General features: G+C 55.9%; 1 protein-coding gene across 1 annotated transcript in view; it reads right to left on the reverse strand.

The window, feature by feature from the left end:
• Positions 1 to 445: 445 nt before the first annotated feature.
• CRTAC1 (cartilage acidic protein 1) overlaps positions 446 to 23,632 on the reverse strand; it is a 144,118-nt gene continuing 120,931 nt past the window's right edge. Inside the window, exons 7-15 of the mRNA XM_011221980.3 lie at positions 21,842 to 21,987; positions 18,893 to 19,029; positions 15,129 to 15,211; positions 13,949 to 14,049; positions 13,430 to 13,598; positions 4,173 to 4,318; positions 3,670 to 3,712; positions 1,193 to 1,336; positions 446 to 725 (exon numbers count right to left, since the gene is read on the reverse strand). Of these exons, the coding sequence (XP_011220282.2) occupies positions 607 to 725; positions 1,193 to 1,336; positions 3,670 to 3,712; positions 4,173 to 4,318; positions 13,430 to 13,598; positions 13,949 to 14,049; positions 15,129 to 15,211; positions 18,893 to 19,029; positions 21,842 to 21,987 (1,088 nt within the window). The 3' untranslated portion in view covers positions 446 to 606. The remainder of the gene's footprint in view (positions 726 to 1,192; positions 1,337 to 3,669; positions 3,713 to 4,172; positions 4,319 to 13,429; positions 13,599 to 13,948; positions 14,050 to 15,128; positions 15,212 to 18,892; positions 19,030 to 21,841; positions 21,988 to 23,632) is intronic.

Here is a 23,632-nt window from a genome sequence, read left to right on the forward strand (position 1 = left end):
AATATCCAACAGAGAGTTTATTGGCATAATTTCTCCAGAAAGAGGCTGGAAGACTTAGCAAATTCAAACTTTAACATTTTTATCAAGAGTCCCAAAAGATCACCCTTTCCCCTCCCATCATAAGCACCAACTCCAATAAGGCTTTCTCTACCACGGGAAGTCAGGGCGCACAGAGCAGAAACAGCACAGGCCAAACCAGCAGGCACATGATACACGAGTGAATCAACTGAGCAAGCGACCGCCCTGGAGCCATCTTTGTTAAGGGCAAAATAGGGTGCTTGTGACACTGGAGAATCCAGAAAAGACAGGACTATCGTGATCCTTCTGAAGAACTGAGGGAAGGTAGATGGGGTAGGAGGGGAAGCTTTCCTTTTTTGTTTTCCTCAGAAAACATGCAAAGAAAGGCTTTACAAATAGCTAAGATTACATAAATATCAGTATCTCCCAAACTTCCCTTTTCAAAGATGGCCACCCCTGCGGTCCATTCAGAGGGAGCACGCATGGCAGAATCTACTGGGCGTGGATAGAGAGACAGGCAGCGGGAGAGATTTAGTTTTCCACAAAGGTTATTAGTTTTTTTCTTTTTTTTTTCTTTATTGATGGGATTTAAAGTGCATATAACTGAAGGCAAAGTCCAAGGCCTAGAGAAAGATATGAGGCCCAAGAGAGAGGCTCAGAGATTCTAAAGGCAGCAGAAGGATACCCACCTAAAAAGGCCACTTGAGCTGCAAAAAAGATGGGAGAGAGAGAGAGAGAGCAAATGGGGAAAAGAGAAAGGGGGTTGGGGTGGGATGGGGGTGGGGGGAAGCATTTGGGAGAAGAAGACAAATACCAGTTCAGAAATTCAGACAAAGATGAGTAGTAGAGCTACTTTCTATCCCTGCTCGGAAAAGATGGGCTGACCTTAAGGTAGGAACATTTTGTTTTAGCACATGTGAGAAGGGGAGAAATAAGAACAGTTGCCTCTGGCCAGGACACAGCACCCCAGGGACCCTTCAGATGGTGGGGGTAGTGGTGGGCCTGCTCCGAACCTCTGTCATGGTCTTCCCTGGAGACCCAGCGGGGGTCTGAGGAGACTCCAGCCAGCCAGGAGAAGTCAGGGGATGGGGACCTTGATCGGGGGCCTCCCCAGAGCTCCCCAGTGGAAGACAACTTCCTCATGTCCTCCTGGGCTGTGGCGGGGCCTACTCACCCACACAGGCCGTGCCGTCCTCGTTGGGCTCGTAGCCCCGACTGCACCTCTTGTTGGTCCGGCACCTATAACTTCCATACGTGTTGACACACACGGGTTTGTCTCGAGGGCACACGAAGGGGAACTGGATGCATTCATTGGTGTCTGAAAGGTGAGGGGAGTCACTCACCAGGGAGGTGTGGGGCAGTGGGTCCTTGCTCAGGCTCTGTGGCCCCACCTACTCTGTGACCTCGGGCATGTCCTTCTCTCCAGGCCTCAACTTCCTCAACTTTAGTCCTTTTGGCTGGTTCGTTCTCTTCTTGACCTTTACATGTTGGGGGTGTCAGGTTTGGTCCTGGATCTTCTAGCTACCACACTTTAGTAGGTGGTCCCTTCATACGTGGATGATTCCAGATTTCTATCTCCAGCCCCAACCTGTCCCTGGGGCTCCAGACTTGTGAATCTAACATGCATCTTACGTTCAGTAGGCCCAAAATGGAACTCTAACTCCCCCAGCCCTCAAACTTCTTCCGCCCCAACCGCATCTCACCTAAGTCAGTCACACCACTGTCACCCACTCACTGCTCGAGCACAGACAGGAGCAACGCCCAGTTCTTCCTTTTCCTTTACTTCCGTAGGCAATTTTGCAACAGACCCTGCCGTCCTGCCCCCATAGGACCCCTCTGTCAGTCCGGCTCCTGCTCTGCCACAGCCCATCCCAGCCTGTACCACCTGTTGCCCAGACGTCCTCAGCCACCTCCGGACCAGCACCCTGGCTTCCACACTTCCCTCCAGTCTAATCTGCAATTCAGCAGTCAGGCTGATCTGAAAATGTGAATCACACATGCCACCCTCCTGCTTAACTGCAAAGGGCCCTAGGAACAAAACCCGGACACCTGGAGACCCTCCCTGACTTAGCGCCTGGCTCCGCCACCGTCTCCAGGGACGCCAGCCTCCTTCCCATTCCTTTCACATGCCAAGCCTTGTTCCTGCCTCATGCTCTTTGCTCCTGCTCTTCCCTCAGCTCTTTCTGGGGCTGGACCTTCTCGTCCTTCAGGTTTCAACTCAAAGGTCTTCTCCCTGACCACTCCATCTAGAACACTCTCCAGAGACACCTTGCTTAAAGCGTTCTTAGCCCATCTCATCTGGCTGCCAGGTCACACGTTTGTGGTTCCCCTCGTTCGAGCAAACGTGGCTGCGGGCAGGTCCTTGGCCTGCACCGCCAGCACCCCGCATGGGCTCATAAACATCCGCTGGGTGACAAGAAGGAAGAGGTGGCCCGGAGAGTGACCTCACAGGGTCCCGCCGGTGCTCATGCAGACGCTGGAATTTCTGTGTACACGCACAGTCTGTGTAGAGTAGCCAGGGCAGGGACACGGAGAGTGGAGGGGACTCCTTTCCTCCCAGGCCACCCTCACAGCTGTCATCCTCCACTTTCTTACTGGTGGCCCTTTGCCCACGTGGCGCCTTCCACCCAAACACTTTCTTCCCTCTCCCTGCCTGGAAAACTCCCCATCACCCCCAGGTCTCAGCTTAGACCTTGTTTTCTCTGGGGCACCTTCCCTGACCCTCCCTAGCTGGTGTAGGCCCCGCCTTTGGGCTCCCACGTCCTCCCCTCTCCACCCCAGCCCTGCTCACACCACGCGGTCATCGCTGTTTACCCATGTGCCTCTCCCACTGGCTCTAGGCTCCGGGAGGGCAGGGCTGGTGTCTGTCTTGTCTACTCATGAATCTCAGGAGCAAACCTGCTGGCCTGGGACTCGGGAGCACGTGCACAGTGGACTCGGGAAGAGTGCTGCCTGAGGGTCTAGAGGCGGGAGGCATCCTTGACCTGAGCCCTCCCTGCTGGTCACTTTCATGGAAGGTATTGGGCTGAGGGTCTTTTAGAGGCTGGGCCTCCTGGCTGCCACTCCAGGCCTTGGAGGACTTTCCGAAGGTCCCCCGGCCCTCACAGAGCTGCCATCCTAGGGGAGTGGCAGCTACCTGCCCCCCAGTGCTGCACGAGGCTAAAAAGTCCCTTCTGTTCTGTGACCACACTCCACAGCCTGGTTTGCTCCAATGCCCCTGGCGATGCCTGTCCTTGTCCACCAGCCCCTGTGCCTGCTGCCCTACTGGCTGGCCAAGCCGCAGCTGCCAGCTGTCCGCAGAATACGCACGTGCACGTAGCCACCGTGGCGGCCTGTAGCCAGGCCTCCCCTCGAGCACTGTACGTGCTCTGTGTCTCCTCCCCATGCCCGCTCTCCCTGTGTTCATGGCAGGAAGCACTCTCAGTTCCCAGAACGGCAGTGACTCAGCCTGCTGGCCGCTAACATCACTCCCAACTTGGTGAGTCACATGGCAGTTGTCTTGGCATCTGGAGCCCCAGGGACAAACAGCGCATTTCCCTCCCCCACCTTTCTCCTCTGGTCTGCAATCTGAGCTTTGCCAGGGCTCAGGCTGACATTCCCCAGGGAGAGTCTGGCCTCTTCCCCCTCCCCTGGTACCCGCGAGCAACTCACCCATGCAATGGCCATTTTCCTGCTGGGAGAATCCTTGGCCGCACTGCAGGGTGGGCAGAAGCAGAGACACGAGTGAGCAGAGAAGATCCCATCTCGGTTTCCCTCCTAATCACAGCCACAGAGCGCTGTCACCTTGACCCCAGAATGAGGGGTGCTCGTCGCTCTGCGCCTGGGGGCAGCCCCTCCCTGCCAGGACTCCTTCCCTTGCACTGAGACTAGTGGGCTGGGGGAAGGATGGGAGCACATTCATTCGGATGCCTGCTCATTCTGCTCCCATGGGATCCGTGTGCCTGAGCCGGGACGCCTAACAGAACCTGCCCCTCTTCAACTACAAAGCCCGACCTAAACTGCAAGTGGAGGGATCACTCTGAAGCCTGCCCTTTGCCGAAATTTCCACCATTCTAGGGGCAAAGTCTGCAAATTCCGGGGAGTCCAGCTGCAGCCCATGGCGCTGTGGGTGGGGCCTGCTTTTGTGGCTCTGAGGCCCGGACACCCTCGCTCACCTCCAAGGGGCCTGGGTCCTCAAGTCTGTCCTCATCCCGGGGGTAGGGGATCTCCAGCACCGAGTTCATCTCCTCACTGGCCACACCCCGGCTCGCCATCTTGCCGTCTGGCCACGTCACCTCCACACTGCTGGCTTCATCCTTCCCTGTGGGACAGAACATAGAACTGAACTTTAAATTCTATTTAATTAATTTACATTTCCAAAGCCACACATGGCGCAGCTCTAGAACTTACGTTCCAGTGGATAGGCCAATCAGCATGAAGGTGTTTTAGGGGAGAAGGTAAAGCCTGGTGGTAAGCAGGTTGACTTTGCAGTCCTGGGTTCAGATCTTGGCTGGACCACTTGCCTGCTATGTTGGAAAGAACATGGTGAGGGCCGGGCATCTGGGGGACCTGGGGCCAAACTCCAGCTCTGCCGCCGACTTGCTGTGTAATCTTGGGCACGTCACTATATTTATGTATTTATATTTATAGGCATAGCCTGCCAGGGGCCATGCTTTCTTGTGCCATTGGGAATGTGCCTGCTCTTGGGGGGCCCCCACTCTGGTGGGGATAGACAGGTAAGAAGAGGAACAGAAAAATAATGTCAGATATTGACAAGCTCTGTGAAGAAAACAAAAGTAGGGCAAGAGGGTAAAGAGGAACTGGGGGTTGGTTGGGGGCCCTTTCTAGTCAGGGTGATTGGGGACAGGCTCTTGGGGAGAAGGCACTTGAACTGAGCTCCAAATAAAAGCCGAGGTGATAAAGAATGGGACGGTGGAAGGCCCAGGAGAAGCACCATTCTACGAAGCTGCGACGTTCACAGAAGCTCAGGGTGAGGCTCAGAGAATATTCACGGAGAATCCATCCGCACACATCCTTAAAGCAACGTGTTACCTCAGTGGTGGAAAGCAGCTTGGAAAGATCTGTCGGGGGTTTAGGTGGTGTCAGAGCAGGCCCCAGCCCCCTGCTTAAGGCATCCGGGCTGTCACTGCGGCAAGGACAGGCTAATGGTGATGAACTGGGATGGGCAGGAGGAGGGGGCTGGGCCTCACCTGTAGGGAGAGGCTCTTGTCCTAATAGGTCACCTGGAAAAGAGGGCAGTGCTCAGCCCAGGTAGGAGAGAGGGTGCAGCCCCTGGTTATCACCCACCAGGGATGACAGATGTGGGCCTGGTGCTCAGGGGCCCACAAATCCAGTCATGCCCTCAGGCACCGCTCGTGGGCTGAATCAACAATACGTCACCCACGTGTATGTGCTCCTTTCCCCTTAATGTATGCAGATACTCAGAAAATCAAGGGGAACCGAAGAGGCTGCAGAATTTCTAGCAGCTCTGGGCCCTCGTTGTCCACCAGTGGATTTTACCAGGATAGCTACTATGGGGGCGGAGGGTACCCGGTGACACATTTTTATGTATAAAAGAGATTCCTGCATTTTAGGAAAGGGTTGGCAGCCACAACTAGACTTTAAGGGGAACGAATGTGTAAACTCCTCCGTGCAGAGGCCCCGGCTGGGGCGGGGGCTGAGACAGCCTGGCATGGAGCGTCCTGGGGCACCTTCCTCCCGGGGTCCTAGCACGCTGCTCAGGGCCTTCCAGAGAAAGCTGCACCTTGCCCCGCGCCTGGATCCTTCCTGCAATGGCCTCCCCTTTGCCTTGCTGCTGCCCTGCTCTATGTGAATGAGGGCGGGGACCAGCGTCAAAGGTGAGCTGCCCCTGCCTCCGTGGGCACGGTGGGGCAGCGGCACCTGGGAGAGGCTCCCGGAGCAGACCCAGAAGCCAGAAAGTATTTCTCATAAACCTCTCTTCCCCTACTCCCTCCTTCTGTAACAATTCCTTTTGGAGGAGGGGGGTGGACATGGGATTGGGGGGTATCAGCTGTAGGTTTTTTTCTGTGTTTTGAAATAGTCGCTTGAAGTTAAAGACACTTGGCATTTGTAGGTTGTACAGTGCCCAAATTAAGTGGCATATATAAAAAGTAAACATTTTTCCATTAAAAAAAGGAGACAAAGGATAGCACATGTTTCTCACCTAAGCCAAGAGAACAGCTACACGAACACATTTTCCAGCCTGACTTAAGTGCCACAAATAACTCCGAAGAGTCACCGAATATTCATAGACAATCACACATTTACATTCTGGGTTTGCAGCCTGTCGCTCTGAGTCCTGCTTCCCCCGCCCTGCATACCCAGGGAGGGGCCGGGGCTATGAGACCAGTAAGCCCAGGAGAACACACCTCAGTGGAACTTCCTCCTCGGCTGCTGATTGTTTTGCTGACTTGGGCACCCTCTCTGGGGCCTTACTCTCTTCATCTGTAAGATGGGTGTGTGGCCTAGAGCTCTAGCACTCCTGGGGAGGACCGTCCTTCTTTGCAATGTGAGCCCTGGCCTGGCCGATTGTCCCCTTAGCACCCCCACCTCCATCATCTCTTAGACATGGGGGGAACCCTGTAGTTCCCAAAGCACCTTCATTTGCCAGCAATAACACTGGGGAATAAGTACCCCAAACTGTGGCAGCTGATCTCAGGGTTAGCACTGGATCCTCTTGGCAGCACCATGGGGAAAGTACTAGATTCTGAATTTCCATTTTAGAGATAAAGGGGCTCAGACCTGGGAAGGTGATGTAAATGGCTCGTGGTTGCCCAGCGAGGGACATCTGACCCCAAAGCCCGTATCTGCTTCGCCTGTAATCTGCTCGCTTCACCCCCATGCCCAGCCCCACTACCGGCCAAGCATCGTGCGGGGATCTGGGATTTAGCAGCAAGGAGATGAACCCAGGCCCCAGCCTGTAGGAGCTGCATCCCGTGGGGGCAATGAACACAGTGATTGTAATAAACTGGGAACATGGAGCCGTAGCATGGGTGCCGCTTGGTGGGAGAGGCGGGCGTTAAAGTCTTCCGATTTGGGTGCTGCAGGACGAGTAGGAGTTTGTGAGGCAGAGAAGGGAAGGAAGGAGCAGTCCAGGCAGATGGCATGGCACCGTACAGAGGTATGAAAAGGTCATGTGTATTTGAAGATCAGGGAGAAGTTCGAAGAGGGACGGGGAAGCAGAGCATGTGAGTATGTATTAGGCGGCGGGCGGCGGGGGGAACGGGAGGAGACTGGGCTTTGGCGCCTTCGTGTGTGAGGCTGATCTGAATCCTCCGACTACCCTGCGAGGTGGGCGTTCTAGCCCCACTCTCCAGGTGTAGATATTGGCAGGGTGGAGCGAGTTGCAGGTGTCTGAGCTAGGACTGGAGCCCAGGCTCCTGTCCCCAGGCTTGGCTGTTCCCTCTCAAGTCCCCAGATGTCTCAGGTCATTCCAGGCACTGTGCAAGGGCAGTGTTGAAGCCGTCTGTCTGCCAGGGCTGTGAGTCAGGGAGTGGGGCTGTGAGCGGAGGAGGCCCCGTTAACCAGCACAGCTGGGAGGTCAAGAGCAGCAGGGAGTCACCTCCCGCAGCTTTTAAAGGACAAAGGCCAAGGAGGCACAGAGAATTGCGCTTTTCAGAAGAATCACCAGCAAAACAGATGGTGGGAATACAGTTGGTGGAATATTTTTGCACTTTAATAAAGCAATTTTTATGTGGGCCACTGAATGTGCCTTCCCTAAATGAGCACCAGCAGGCTCGGAGGCAGCTCTGTCACTCGCACACAATCAGCTGCAAGGAAAGTGGTGTGTGTGTGGCAGGGGTGCCGTCAACGCTTGGGGCGGGCTGGCCAGGGGGGAGCCCCTGTGGGGGCTGCTAGGGGCCAGTAGATTGTGGGTGCTTGTTCTCACTTTCTGGGGTTGGTTGAGCGGCCTCAGCCCTCTGCAGAGCGGGAACTGGAGAGGCAGGGTGTGGGATACGGAGGGTGGGTGCGCGCAGGCTGGGAGGTGGGTTCCGAGCAAGCAGGGTGCGGTGGGGCCCTCCACAAAGGCCGTGAGCAGAAATGCTTGTTGATGAGCCCAGCTGGCCATCTGCACCAGAAGGAGCAGGGAAAGGCCAGGGCTGGGTGCAGAGGCGGGGTGGAACGAGGCCAGGGGCTCCACGGAGCCAGGGTGGGGAGTAGGGTGGTAGCTGATGCTGCCCCAGGAGGGACGGTTCTACAGGGTGAAGCTGAGTGGGCCCTCTGTGAACCCCAGAGAATGAAACATCCATCCGGTGAGGTCCCTGAGTTTTTATTGCATGGTGCGAGGCAGCCCAGACTTTGGGAGTCGGAGAACACACGAGGGGCGGAGAAGCTAGTCCCTGACTGTGGCTCAGTGCAGAGATGAGCAGAACACACACGGGCTGAGGAGGCAGGCTGCTGTGGGACACACGTGCACAACCACATCTGTGTCCCTGTCCAGCACCCTTGCCGCATCTCGCCTCGAAGTCACAAAGGGAGGAAGGGACAAGGTCAGCTGGGGTGAGTGGGAGCGCTGTGAGTGCTGGAAGGGGGGCTTCCTTGGGTCGTCTTCCCTCCAGATCACCCCCCCCTGCTCCTGGCACAGCCGGGGGGGGGGCCCCCTATCTGTGGCTTAGTCATTCAGAACAACAAGGCAGGCCTTTCTTGCATTCGTGTTCTGGACTCACGCCTTCTCACCCTGAGCTCCACAAAACAAACTGCTCAGAACCAGAAAGCATCGAACTACCCATCCGTAGGAGACTTGCTCCATAAATGCCGAGTGCCCTCCCACGGTGAAATACCGCGCAGCACTGAAGGGAAACAAAGGACGGGCGCGCACTTGGCATGATGTCCACGTTATATTGTTGAGGGGGGAAAAAAGCAAGTTTGGAAATCATAGGAAGAGTATATTTGTTGAAAAAAAATCCCCCAAGGAGTATTTATCTGTGACTATACTCCCAGGCCTGTTGCATGTAATGAAAGCATATCACGGAGCATGGATGTGGGAGCAGGCCACCCCCACCAGCATACTGAAGACTGCTCCCCACCCCCTCCACATTCCTGATCCCCTCACCCTGTTCTGCATTGCCTTTTTTCATAGCACTTAACATCTTCTAACATTTTATACATTTACCTAGGTATTATGTTTATTATCTATTGTATGTTTCTGCTATTTCCGCTAGAACGTAAGATCGCTCGCGGCAAGGATCTGTGTCTCGTCAGTGTTCGGCACGTAGCTGGTGCTCAGTGAATCAGTGCTGACGAAATGAATCAGACGGTACTGGGAGAGGGTGGAGGGAGAAATGTTTACTCTTCACTTAATATTCAAAAGATAATGGTGAGATTATGGGTTCTTTTTCCTTTCTTTTTAATGATGTTGTGATTTCTAATTGTCCTATAATCAACAAACACCGTTCTTACAATCAGGAAAACCATTAAATCCTTCTAAGAACATGTGCAAGCACCGGTCTCCCCGCAGGGCTCCTGGTGCAGGACATCAGCCCTGCCGGCGGCTCCCGGGCTCCTGGCGGCCCTGCCCCAGCACAGCATAGCCTGGCTTTGGCTTGCCCAGCGGGGCTGCAGACCCCCGTCTGATCTGCCTGTCCCCCTCCAGCCTGGCTCTTGGCTCTGCCCCCCCAGCCCCCCGGTTTGGCTTTGGCCTCCCTCTCTAGGTTCTGCTCTTATCAGATCATTCGGTTGTGTGGGCACACCGAACACTCCCGTCTTTGGGCATTTGTTCAAGCCAGGCTAGCCCCTGGGGTGCTCTCTTCCGTCACCCTCCATACCTCCTAAATTCCCACCACCCGGCTAGACCTCGGACTAGGCCCGTGTCCTTGGGAAGCAGAACTATTTCTCCTGTGCTGGTCCTCGTACAGCCCCTGGGCCAGTGTCACAGGACATCCAGATCTGCCTTGCCCCAGAATCCCTGTGTCCATCTGCCTTTTTCACTGGACCGTGAGCCTGGAGGGCAGGGAGTATTTCTTTTCTGTTTCATCTGTCTCTTTCCCACATCTCTCTGCATCTTTTGGTTTCCCTAGCTCCCTGTCTGTCTGCCTGGGTGCCCCACCTCTCTCTTTCCTCAACTCTTCCTTCTATCTGGCCTTCCCTCTTGGCTCCTTCTCTTCCCACCCCATTGCTGGCCCCTCCGTCAATCAGGAAGGCTTGTGCTATGCTGGGTCCATGAAGGAGACCCTCCTGGATTGGGGGTCTTGGAGCTGCGGGGATGGAGCCCACCTGCTCCTGGCTGTGTCCCCGCCCCTGGCCCTGCTGCCTGCTCAGCTGCCTCCAGGACTCCCACTGCCAGGCCCAGGGCTGACCCACAGGGACCAGTCCCCAAGAGCAGCCTTCCTTCAGTGTCTCTCTGGGAGTGGATCCTGGCAACGGAGAGGAGCCTACAAGGGAACCCGTGGAGCAGTTTGAGCCAGAGTTCAGAGCCAGAACAAATCCCCCGGCCCTGCCAAATAGCAAGGATTGGCAGCCAGGAGGGGCTCCCCCACCGGTGCAGCATCTCCAACCCTGAGTATGGGAGGCAGGCGGCTGTGGAGGGGCACGGGGGCTCTCGGGTCCCTGCAATCCCACCAAACGACCTGGCCGAGGCTGCCCATTGAAAAGCACGTCTGTTTTCCTGGCAGGGGCAGATTCTGGCCAGAGAGGAGACCCAGTGAGGCCCATAAACATGTCTTAAAATAGCACAGGCCATCCACGGGATGTGAGGCAGGAGAACCTCAGCTCCAGTCTGTCCTTACGTTGCTATGTGGAGCCTCAATTTCCTTACCTGTAAAATGGGGTGGGAGGTGATGTCCAGCCAGACACCTGGATAGACATCCCACCTAGGACACCACGGCAGTGACCCTGGTGATTGGATGGCCTCACATGGGTCGCTTCGTAACTGAGGGGACATGGATGTCCAGGAAGACAGAGGCAGAGCAGGAGGACTTGGCTGGCTCCGCACAGAGCAGCCAGGGGAGGTCAAGCCCTCAGGTTACAGTGGTCAGTCGTGACCAAGGAGTCAGGGTCCAAATCTAGCCCTGTCTACTTTCTGGAGGTAGGACTCGGGTCAGGTTACTTAGCCTGGGCCTCAGAGCTCTGACCTGTGTAATGGGGTTATGATTTATCGCACTGTGGTAAGAACCGCGTGAGGTATCTTGTGCAGAGCCTGTCGCCCAGCGCCTGGCACCCACTGAGTGCTCGATGACAGTCGGCTACTGCTGTTTCGTGAGAGAGGATGTGTCTTCAAAAGTCATCTTGTACTTGGCCAGCTGAGCATCAGTGACAAATGCTTTAACAGCCAGCCGATCCATCCAGTGCGAAACAGCCCGAGAACATGCTCGTATAACCAGGTCCCCTAAACATTTATGCTTCTTTTTCAGATGCATGAATATTATGCGTTCGTATAAAAGTTGGAACACACACACAACGTACGGAAGCAAATAAAAATCACATAGTCGGGCAGGTCTGGACTTGCATGTCAGCTCTGCCACCCATCTATCATGTGACCTTGGCAGGTTTCTTAACTGCTACGATCTTCAGCTTTCCCATCTGTAGAATGGGGATAAGTAATGCCCATCTCACAGGGGGGTCATGAGCATGAAATGACGTAATAGGAGCAAAGTGCCACCTGGAACAACTGAGAATTACTATGTCAATGCAGCCACTCGGAATCACTGTTACTACTGCCCGCATTTTCTTTCCATTGTTTCCTTTGCCTGTATGATGTGTGTATAATATTAACATACACACGTATATTAACTTCAGACCATATTGCCTAACGTTAATATTACATCTCCCCATGAGGTGCTGACACATGGGGAGGGTGTCTGACTTTGAGTGCAGGTGTATTGACTCAAATGCTTTCTTAACCATTGTGCTTTAGTAAAGTCACTCTTGGCTCCTCCACACTTTTTCCAGGATTGCCCCTCCTCTCAAGGAGCCTTTTTAGACTCCCCCCGCCAATTTCCTCCCCAATGCATTTCTTTAAAAACATTTGATGTTGAAATAATTCTAGATTCACAGGAAGTTGCAAAGATAGCACAGAAAGGCCCTGTGTACCTTTCCCCCAGTTTCCCTCAATGGTTAGAGCTGATGTCCCTATAGCACGATACCAAACCCGGGAAAGCGACATCGGTGCCATGTGCGCGCACGTGTGTGTGTGTGTGGTTTTATGTCATTTTATCACGTGTGGATTTGTGCAACCTCCACCACAATAAAGATACAGGGCTGCTCCACCACCCCAGAGCTCCCTCAGGCTGTCCCTTTATGGTCAAACCCACCCCTGGCAACCACTGCTCTATTTTCTGTCTCTGTAATTTTATCATTTCGAGAATATTATATAAATGGAATCAACAGTATATGACTTTATGAGATGGGCCTTTTTTCCCCACTCCCCATGATGCCCTTGAGAGCTATTCAAGTTGCTATGTGTATCAATAGTTCTCTCCTTTTTATTGCTGAGTAATATTCCGTGGTGTGGACGGACAACGTTTGCTGACCTGGCGATCTCCTACGGGGCCCATCCCGGGTGCTTGTAGTCTGGGCAGCTGCAGATCAAGCTACTGTGAATAATCTTGTATAGATTTTTATGTGGACAGAAGTTTTCATTCATCGGGGATGAATACTCGGGGCTGCGACTGCTGGGTCTTATAGTAGTTGTGTGTTCGGTTTTTTCCTTTTAAAGAAGCCGCCAAATGACTGTGCAGAATTCCCGTACCATGTCGCAGTCCTACCAATGATGCTCGGGGGGGCGGAGAGCGAGTTTCTCCACATCCTCGCCCGCATCTGGTGTTATCACTGTCTTGTTTTTAGCTGTTCTGATAGGTGCGTGGTGACAGCTCGTGCACACTACAGATACACTGGACAGCTCCTTATGTGCTGTCCGTATATCTGTGCCTTTATACGTATAAACAGAGAGTACGATTTTCTTGCTTCCCCTCCTCCACACAGGAACCAATTTTCACCCCCTGAGGGTGATCGCACCGTGGAGAACGCGTGGCTTCTCTAAGCCTTTTAGCTCAGGGAAGGCACCAGGGGTTTGGCGAGGCTCTAATCACCAAGCTGGCTCCAAGAGGCCAGGAAAAGAGCTGGTTTGGGCAAGTCCGGTACAGGCCAATGTTGGAACAGGGCCCCGGTCTTGGACAGGAGGAGGATTAAGTCCTCTGACCCCCAGGTGAATGAATTCAACGGAGAACGCAGCGAGGGCCCCTGCGAGGGGCGGGGTATGGAAACCTCCCACTGGGGCTCAGGTTCATTTCGGAGCCGGGTTGCGTGCGTGGCTGGTGTCTGCCATGGCTGTTACCAGACCTGGAAGTACCGTGCACCCGGCAGCTGCTGGGGCTGCGAGTCGTCTGTTACGGAGCGTGCTTCAGGACGCATTTTCAGGAACCCACCGTCCAGGTGCAACAGCTCATTGCCCGCCCTGCCCCCGGCCTTGACTCACCTAAGCCGAAGTGTGCCACAGGCTCCATCTCACACAGGTAGCCCGAGCCCCCGTCGATAATCCTCAGGTGGGCCCCACTCTTCTTGGTGTAGAGCACAACCTTAGCTCCCCTGGCAAAGGCCCCGAACTGGGTCCGAGGCACCACTCGCAGCCAGTTGTTGCTGAATCCCTGCAGGGAGGGAGGAAGGCAGGTGAGTATGGGGGGTGGCAGGAGGAGCGGGGAGGGAGGAAGAGGAAGAGAAGGAAGAGAGGAAGAAGGCGAACAAGGCAGACTGGCTGAAGTTTGGAAAGAGAGGCCCTGGGAAAACAGTTTTGGGAGCAGTGCCTGGGGCAGGCAGAGGGGCCTCTCCCACCGGCAGCCCTTCTTGGAGTCTTACTGAGTGCCTGCAGTCTATTCCCTGGGTTTCCATTTCCCACCACGCTGGGCAAGCAAGCATCCCGGCGCCTCCGCCCTCGTCCACCTTAGACCCAGGGGAGCACACAGGGCCGGGCTCCATGGGTCCCGGGGTCCATGCACACCTGGTTCCCCCGGAAGACAGACAGCGGCTGAGCCATGGACTCCCCGTGGGACAAGATGAGGTCCAGCATCCCGTCTCCGTCGAAGTCTGTCACCACACCCCCTGCAACAACGCAGATTTCACTCTGGCCATCGGCCAGGAGACCCGACAGGGAGAGGGGCTCCCGACCATGGCCGCGTCGTGGTGCACGTGCCCCCGGGGAGGGGGGAGGCCGAGAGCACAACGCTGGAGCAGGAAGCCAGCGGGGAAGCCCCTCTCCTCTGCTTTCCCACAGCCCGCTCATGCCAGGAAATCATGAAGGGGGGCTGCCTTTCCTTTCCCTGAACTTCTGCACTGAGAGAGTGGGTGCAAATCGCTCAGACCATGAGGACTTCTTCCTGATCTTTCTATTATATGTGCCCTTTGTCTTTGCAGTTTTTGTCAATATGTCGTGTTCGCACATTCATGGTCTCCTTTCGGTCCTCACTACAACACAGAGAGGTGAGGAGGGCAGATGTCCTTACCCCTTCTGCGCATGGGCAGAACTAGACCCAGCAGGGGCGCCTGGGTGGCACAGTGGTTAGGCATCTGCCTTTGGCTCAGGGCGTGATCCCGGCGTTACGGGATCGAGCCCCACATCAGGCTCCTCCGCTAGAGGCCTGCTTCTTCCTCTCCCACTCCCCCTGCTTGTGTTCCCTCTCTCGCTGGCTGTCTCTATCTCTGTCAAATAAATAAATAAAATCTTTTTAAAAAAAAAAAAAAGAAAAAAAAAAAGAACTAGACCCAGCAGATGAAGCACCTCTTCCAAGACCACAGGTGAGGCACGGCGGGACCAGGGCTTGGGACTCTAGATCCAGTGCTCTTTCTCTGCCACCAGGCTGAATGCCAAGAGGGGAGGGCTCGGACTGCAGGACCTGCAGCCTCTCTTTTCCATCCCCACCCGCCACCAGAGCAGCTACCACCCACGGATTTCCAGAGCCCTGCCCCCGCCCTGATGCTGGAGAAATGGTCATCGTCTCCTCTGCTTCCAGCCTGGGGCTCCCGGGGGCTCACCCTGCCTTAGGGTGTCAGCCTCCAGCATGGCAGGGAAGGAGGGGTCCTGCGCAGTGGGGCTGGCTGCCCCATCCCCCTCTTGCCCTCATCCCATGCGTGGGGAGAGCTGAGACAGAGGAGTGCGGGCCTAAGCCCCCGGGTGCCCTCACCTGTGCCCCGGCCCTCAGGCTCCAAGGCGTCACCAGGATTGAGCTCCTCGATGAGGGGGTCGCCATGTTCCCTGCGGACGACGCTGCAGGAGAAGAGACAGGTCGTTCCCGGATGAGTAACATGCTGGCGAGGCGCCCGCGGGCCCCCTGAACCCAGAGGCCCACTCGCTTCAGGCTCTGTCCCTGGAGCAGCCCCGGGCCCCACCGTGCACCGGCCACCACCTGGACGCCTGCAGAGCTACTCTCTGCTCACAGAGCCTGCCTACACGCTGCCTGTTCCCTTCCTGGGTTTTAATTTACGTTGGTAAATATTGATTTTTCTTTCTCTAATGGATGAATTATAGACAGCCTGGGGAAGGGCAGTTGATGGATGGAGAAGGGGCAGGGATGCAGCTACCTTCAACTGACCTTCCCTTTCCTTCAAGTGGCCCTGGGCTTCTGAGCTCTGGGTGTACCCAGGATTCGAACCAGTCAGATGCCGCTTCCGCTAAGCCCTCCCTGATGTCGTGCTGGAAGCAGCATCCTCCTGCTCGGCCTCGATCACTTTCCGCCTTGTGATAAAGCTGAATGAATGCATCTGTCGCCCCAGTTAGACTGGGAGCTCTCTGCAGGCTGGGACCATGCGTTCCTCATTCTCACATTTCCCACAGCATCAGCACAGTGCGTGGGTCGCAGGAAGCTCCGAGCGCGTGTCCGTGGGTGGCGTGGATGAAATCCAGTGGCCAAGAGGGCAGAAAGGGGTCCCTTTGGGCTGCAGGGGCTCTGTCTATTTTAAGCTCTGAATCACGGTAATCTGCTTCAGAAAAGCCTACTGTGAATGTCCTGCTCTTTCCCCACCCTGAGCTGAATGCTGATGAAGGTGGTGAGCTTTCCTCCGATTTTCCTCACTCATTACATTCTCACGGCCTTGGGTCCTCTGGCCTGGATGTGTGGAGCAATGCTGGGGCAGCCAGGGGGCTGGGAGGGGTCTGATCACTCGCCTGGCGACACCGCGGGCGGCTCTTGTCTGCCCGAGTCACAGAGAGTCACCTGCGAGCTGAGATGTGGCCAGTGACTTCAGGATGGGGCAGGGGTCCCCTGAGCAGGAGCCTGGGGTGGCTGGGGGGCAGAGAGCGAACGGAAATGCAGGGGGTGTGCAGAGCCGAGCAGCGGCCCTGGGAGAACCCTCTGTCCACCTGGGGCATCTGTGCCGAGCACACCCACGTGTGTGGTCTGGGTGGAGGGTGGTGTGCCTGGTTGCACACGGGCGTGTGCATACCTGGTAGAGGTACGTGTGCCTCAGCCTGCCAACAACCATGTCCCTTTGACCCCCTGTGTCCTGCAGACTCTGCCACAGCTGGGCAGAGACATCGCTTGGTTCAGGCGACAGTGCCGTGAAGGGTTCCTAAAGGTAAAGCCCAGCAGTTCCACTGCATCGATGAATTTGCCGAACACATTCTTCTGCAGGGATTTCCGCGTGCCGTCTACCGCGTGGCGGCCTGCAGCTGTGGTGTGCATCAGGAAGGACAGAGCCAGGGGCCGTGACAGCAGGGAGTCTGGGAGAGGCCAACAGGGAGAGGGGCTGAGGGGAGGGCGGAGCTGGGCAAGCCCACCCGGGCTTCCTGGAGGAAGGGGCAACTAAGCTGGGACCGGAAGATGAGTGTGGTCACTCAGAGGAAGAGGGAGGAGCAAGGGGCAGAGGGGGTGGGCAGTCTGAGGGTCCAGGCCTGGTGTAGCTCAGAACCCAACAAAGCTGGTGGTGTCTGGAGCTCAGCTGTAAACGGGGATGTGGAGGGCGACGAGGCTGGGGGCAAAGCGTGTGTGTGTGTGGGGGGGGGCAGTCGGCTTCGGAAAGGTTTCAAGTGGAAGAGGAGTGTGGCCAGATTTGCAGTTTCAACCCCTTGCTCTGCAGGACTAGCCGGGGACACAATCCCCTTCAGAGCCAGAGATGGGGAGCGGCATAGGGGTGAAGAGACAGCACAGATCAGAGGCATGTTTCAATGTCAGCAGTGTGACCATCGGTATCCTGGCTGNTGTCAGCAGTGTGACCATCCATATCCTGGCTTGCCTTGGAGAGTCCCTGTTTGCCTGCTGTCCTGCCATTAACAGGACCCCTTGCACTCACTAAGCATCTGGTTTGGGTGATGAACTCCCTGGTTACCCTGCTCTTTACTGCAGTATCTCAGACTCAAGCCCACAGAGGCTTTGAGTCCCCAGTGTCTCCTACAAGGGGACTGCCATGTTCCATTCAGCGACGGGGACAGGTTGGGGCCAAACTTGCAGAGCTGCCCGCGGAACGGCAGCCCCCACTGTAGCCTCTCGCACTCTGGGCTGCGTGCTTGGGACCCAGCCATCTGCCACTGGGACTTGGAGCACAGCCACGTACCTCGGAAGTGGCTCTCACTGCTGTGGCGTGGGGCCACTATGGGGTGACCCTGTCCTCGTCCATGGCAGCCCCAGGCTAGCCCGCCCTTGGGGTGGCCAGAGGGAGGCTGGGGGGTGTGACAGAGCCAGGTGGGCAGGCGGACAGGGGAAGTGCCTGGGTTCTATGGCCAGAGCGAGGAGAGCACTGGACTCCCTCGTGCTCAGGGGCCCTGGCGAGTGACACTTTATTAGCCAGAGAAGGAAAGCAGTGTCTCTGTTAACGAGCAATTGATCTTCCGCAATTAATCTGGAAGTTGTGAATAAGCTTTTTGCAAGGCACCTAATTAGTAAATCTAGTGCCTTCGGGGGGTGATTACATCCAGTCAGGATTGATGCTTTGTTAATAATTATATTTTAAAACATGCTTAGTCACAGCTCTTGCCTTTTATTAATAGTTGTCCCCCCGCCCCCAGGGTAGGGGATGCGGGCCCCGGGGAGCTGAGCAGGTGATCTGGCCCATTTCCTGAATCCAAGGCCCCCTGCTCCACCTGCCTCCTCTCCCCACTGGCTCCTGAGCCCCAGTAGCATGTTCTAGGCCAGGAACAGTGTTGTCTCAGGCCACATGGGTCCTGAGGTTCCCCAATAGCAGTTCTCAAGCTTTAGAGTGACAAGAATCCCCTGATGCCCAGTGCACTTGTTAAAAATAGAGATTCCTGGCCTCGCCCCTGGAGATGCTGACTCAGGAGAACTGGGTGGGCTTCTGTACTTCAAACAAGCACTTGCGGTGATTCTGATGCCGATGGTCCCCGGCCCCTCTTAGAGAAGTATTGCCTCCGATCATCCAACATTTCCTCCCCAGATGCAGGGGCTTGCAGATTCCTTCCATCTGTCACTCCCTTTTCCTTGTCTACTATTAATCGTCTTATCCAGCATTTCCCAAGTGATGTTTTGCAGAGCACCAGTCCCAAGAGGAAAATCTTTGAAAGAGGTGTCCTGTGGTCAAATCTATTTGGAATACTCCATCTACCTTTCAGAAAGTAAAAACACTCATGGTCATGTTAAAGGCTCTGAGAAGTCCTGCAGCCAGTAAACCTGCCTGTTTGCTTACCCCAGGCGCACCCAAGCAGATTTGACTCTGTAGCTCCTTTTTGTGGTAGTGTGGATTTCTCTCCTGTAGAGCTTGGCTTCTGGGCACACTTTGGGCCATGTCCCTCTGCCCATTTCCCCCGCAACAGCATGAGGCTGGCTTCCTGCCCAGGATCTGCCCTCCATTCCACAGCCTCTTGCTTAATCCCTCCTTCCCCTCGTCAGGGGACCTTCCTGCACCTCAGTCCTGGGAACTCCCATCTGAGTCCTCCACCTTCCTCCCTGACTCCTAGCCCACAAGAGTGAGAGGCCACTGGCCAGCCTGAAGCACCTACCGGAAGAGCCGGTTGGCTGAGGAGCTGCGGTGGGCAAAGTTGTTGAAGAAGATCTCCAGCTCCTGGTCATTGTCAAAGTCGGCGGCGATGACTGTGCGGACAGGGGACGGCATGGAGAACTTGGGCGAGGCGATGTCCTGGCAGGGGAGAGGGTGCAGGTCAGCAGACAGAGGTGTGTGTGGGGGGGGTGACACTATGTGTGTGGGTGCAACCCAAGAGAAAAGACACCGACCCAATACCTCCTTTCTTACCTTCCCTGGAAGGGACCTGTGGTGGCTGCACCCATGACCACACAGATTGCTTGTTGGAGGACAAGGAGGTGAGAGGGATAGTCCAATTCACACCAGCGAAGCACCTGGCTGTTCCCTGGTCAGGGTCACACTCAGCCCTCCCATCAGGCACTTGAGGCAGGGCAGACATTAGCATTCCCATTTTACAGGTAAGGGGATCACGTCCTGCAGGAGGGAGGGGGGAATCCCCCGTGGTCACAGCTAATGATGGGGCGGTAGCTGGGGCTTCTTTCTCAAGATGCTATGCCCTTCCTCCTCTGCAGGAGAGTCAGAAGTGGGGGGTGGGGGGTGGGGGGCCCTGGAAAGTGCTGTGCGTTTGATCCAGGCTTCTCTGCCGACTAGCTGTGTGATCTTAGGCAAGTTATCAACCTCTCAGGTCTCTTTCCATCAGTAACGTGGGGGATAGTGGCTCAGGCCGTGGGCACCGCATGTAAAATGCTTGGCAAGCACTGGGCACGAAACAGGTCCCCAGCATCTGTCCTGGCCTTGCTCACGCACTTAGTCCCATGAAGGCAGCAGAGGTGGCTTCTAGCTGTGTTTCCGCTGTCAGCTTGTGTTTTTTTCTTGGAAGTCTTTTGATTTTTTTTGAGACACTTGCTTTGGGGGTTTGCAGGCTCAGACACACCTGTCCCTGGTTCACGGGGAGACCTTAAGCCCAGGAGAGCCCAGCTTGGACCTCAAAGCGCTGACACAGCCTTGGTGGACCCGGCAAAGGGTCCCAGGTGTGGGACTTGCTTTGAAATAGAAGAAGCGGTGTGGAGAGCAACCTTTTGATTTTAAGAGTATCCATCACAGATGGTTTTGTCCCTTAAAGATTCTAGCAGCCTGTCTAAATCTCAGGGCCCACATGGAAAGGGTTGGGAAGGGACAGTTTTTGTTTCTGGAAGTGCCCCTCTGCCCACTGGCCTGGCCCTGCTCCTTGGCCTCTCACTGCCCCGCCCCATCAGCTGCAGGAATGAGCCAGCCTGGGGCAGCCGGAGAGCTGCCTGTTCTGGGGAGGCCGGGAGGGGGGTTGTCCCCATCAGCGCAGTAATGAGGCTGATTAAGAGCCTGGCCAATTGGCCAGGGCGGGCTGAGCAGGGCCCTAAGAGCTGGAGGAAAAGAGACTTCAGGATCTCTAACTCATCATTATTCTATCGATCCTATAAAAATGGAAACCTCCAGAGCTCCCTTGGGGTTGCCCCACTGGACGCCCGGGCTTCCGAGACAATAGACGTAAAGCGCTTAGCACAGTTCCTGGCACATGGAAGGCACCTGATAAACGGGGCGTCTATTACCATTATTATCGCTCCTGTGAGCTCGGGGAGGGGCACCAGAAGGCCTGGCCGCGTTCCTCAACTGATGTCTGGGCCTGGATCATTCCTTGCTGGGGGGCTGTCCTGTGCAGGATAGGACATTTAGCAGCGTCCCTGGCCTCTACCCACTAGACGCCAGTTGCACCCATCTCCCATTTGTAACAACCAAGAATGTCCCAGACACTGTCACATGTCCTGGGGAGTAAATCATCTCCCTAACCTTTGTTAGGACAAAAAGCTGGGGGCACCTGGGTGGCTTAGTTGGTCGAGCATCTGACTCTTGGTTTTGGCTCAGGTCGTGATCTCATGGGTCGTGGGATCGAGCCCCACGTTGAGCTCCATGTCCCGCTCCATGCTCAGTGGGGAGTCTGCTTGAGGATTCTGTCCCTCTGCCCCTCCCCCAACTCGTGTGCGCGCTCTCTCTCTAAAATAAATCAATCAATCTTAAAAATAACAAAAAGCCGAATAAAGATGAAAATCATCCAGGACCCCAGGATCAACTGCCTGAGTTCAGGGCACGTCTCCTTCTCACACAGAGAGCCTGGGTCTCAAGTGGGGGAGCAGCTGGGCCCGAGCAACCCCAGCAGGCTGCCTGCAAGGGAGGAAGCTTGTGGTGGTGACGCAGACAGAAGGTTTCCAGAGACTCCCCTGGACCCTCAAGCATCAGGCAAATTCTCGCTCCCGCAGGGGATTTTGGCGAGACCTAGGTACCTCCAGAACCATCCGGACTTGCTGAGATCAGTTTCAACCTTCCTAGGAGAGCTCCCTGAGAAAGCTCCAAACTCTAGCTCATTGGGGGGGGGGCACCTCTAATCCTGCCGCCCAACAGCCCCTTTGTAGAATTCTTGGCATTGCAGTCTATTGACAGCTCAGGAGGGGACACACAGCGAGGCTGGAGGTCATTTTGACCACCACCTGCCATTTGTCCTTAGGGGGCAGCTGTTGGGAGCTCCGTAGCCTCAACCTCCCCCGTCCCTCTCTTCCCCACTGCACCCTCACCCAGGACTTAAACTTGAAAAGATCAGGTTTTCCAGGAGCCACCTGGAAAAACGCTGCCAATGCAGGAATGAAGGCCAGAGCCTTCAGGGCCCTGTTCTTGTGCACCGTGGGAAACTGCTGTCCCTGCTGTCCCAGGGGCTCTTTTTGCCTTGGGCACTAGTGACAGTACAGAAGCCCAGGCTGGGTGCGTCACCTTCCCCCCCCTTCGCTGGGGCTGTCCCGAGCTTCCAGGCCCTGCAGGGCCACAAGCCCCTTCTCAGCCTGGTGGGAGGCACAGGCAAGGCCGCACCCCCAGGGCATGCCAGGGCCACTCGCCCATGCTGGGGGCTGGGAGGGGCTGGCGGAGGGGGGAGGTCCCTGCTTACCCGAAAGCGGCCCTTCCCACGGGCGCCCGTCTGCAGGTAGAGCCGGTGAGGGCCGTTCCAGTTGCCGTAGACGATGTCCACTTTGCCATCGCGGTTGAAGTCGGCTAGGGCAACACCTCGCCCGTGCTGGTGGGGGTCGTCCACACCTGCGGAGGGGGGTGGCAGGAAGGGACCCTCAGGGGACCATCCCCTGCAGGCTCTACAAACCTCGCCTTGCTGGAGCTCATTGGAGAGCAATGGGGAGGGTGTGCCGACCCTGCCCTCCCCAGAGCAGACGGGGAGCCGCAGCGGCCAGCTCAGAATTTCTCCACGGGCGCAGGAGGTGGGACGGCCGTGTGGTTATGAAGGGCACCAGGCTTGCCTTCAGCTGCATGTGCCCAGCAAGCACACAGTTTTCACTCAGTTTTGGGGTGGCGCGGGTAGGGGAAGAACACATGGAAATTCTGGAGGACCAACGGCCTCTCCAGCCACCCCCACACTGCCACTGGGGTATAGCACATTGGTCATCACTCTTTCGCTTAAATCTCTCCGTGGCTCCCCAGTACTGTTGGGTCAAATTCATATTCCTGCCTGGGGGGCACAAGGCCTCCCGCCCACCTTATCTGCTCTTTATCTGGTAGCCCCATCCCCCTTACTCAGAAGCTCTGGCTACCTGTGTTCCTGCCATTCCTCAAATGGACCCTGCTCGTTCCGGCTTCTGGGCCTTTGCTCAAGGTTCTCACTGCTCCTGGAATGCTCTTCCCCTGGCTCTTGGTTACCTGGCTCCTTGTTTTTCTTCTGCTCAGAGCCACTATGTTACCTCTTCAGGGAAGCCTTCCCTGACCACTCCCATGAAATCAGTTCCTCCCGGCTACTTTGTTATTTGTCCTGACAGCCTCTCATTCTTTCCGTCTTCTCCGCTGATCACAGGGGCCATTATGTTCCTTTGTGGCTTATTTGCTCAGTGTCTGGTTTCCCCACTAGACCTTACACTCCGTGAGGTCAGGGGCCGTCTTTTTGTTCACCTGTGTTTACGCAGCATCTGTGTGACCTGGTAGTTTTCGGTAAATACTTGCTGAATGAATGAGGAGACATAAATAATTTGACAGAAAGCACCTGGGGATGTTGGCGACAGCAGAGGAAATGCCACATCATAACCCAGAAACCCACAGCGTGCCTTGGGAGCTCGGGGAAGAGAAGCTTGTGTATCCAATGTCGCCTGCCTCTGCTGTCCCTGCATCTGCCAGTGCGCGCTGAGCTGATCCTGGAGGAGGATGGCCTGGCTTTGCCCAGAGGGACAGCCTGACCTCCTGGCCGCCTGAGGCGGATATGTCCCCTCTGGCCCAGCGAGGAGCTGAGAGGCGGTAGATGCTGGCTCTCAATCCCATGCTGACCCTTGCAGAGGACAAAGTGCTGTTGCTCCTAGGCCCTCAGAGATGGTGGGTGGGAGGACAATATAATGGGGGGGGGTCACAGCATCCAGGGCCCAGGGAGCTCTTGCCGGCTGCAACTACAGAGCTCCCAGGGATGGGAGCCAGGAGAAGGTGGGGGTAGGGCCCCTTGAGAACCTTGGAAGCTGAGTACCCTCTTGGGGGAGGAAGGATCTGGACGATGGGGGGGTGGGGAGAAGAGGCAGTGAGCCCTAGGCTTGAGGAAGAGGCTTTGCCAAGGAGTGGGGGCAGCCTCTAACCTCTAGGATTAATACCCCATTCATTCTCTACAAACTCCCCAGGCCTAACGTCGGTGGACTTCTGTGTCGGCCCATTTCTCTCCTATCTGTGAGGCACCCCGACAAGGAGCTGGTTCCCTTCC

This window comes from Ailuropoda melanoleuca, chromosome 6 (genome assembly GCF_002007445.2).
Source record: "Ailuropoda melanoleuca isolate Jingjing chromosome 6, ASM200744v2, whole genome shotgun sequence".
In the NCBI taxonomy this organism is placed as follows: domain Eukaryota; kingdom Metazoa; phylum Chordata; class Mammalia; order Carnivora; family Ursidae; genus Ailuropoda; species Ailuropoda melanoleuca.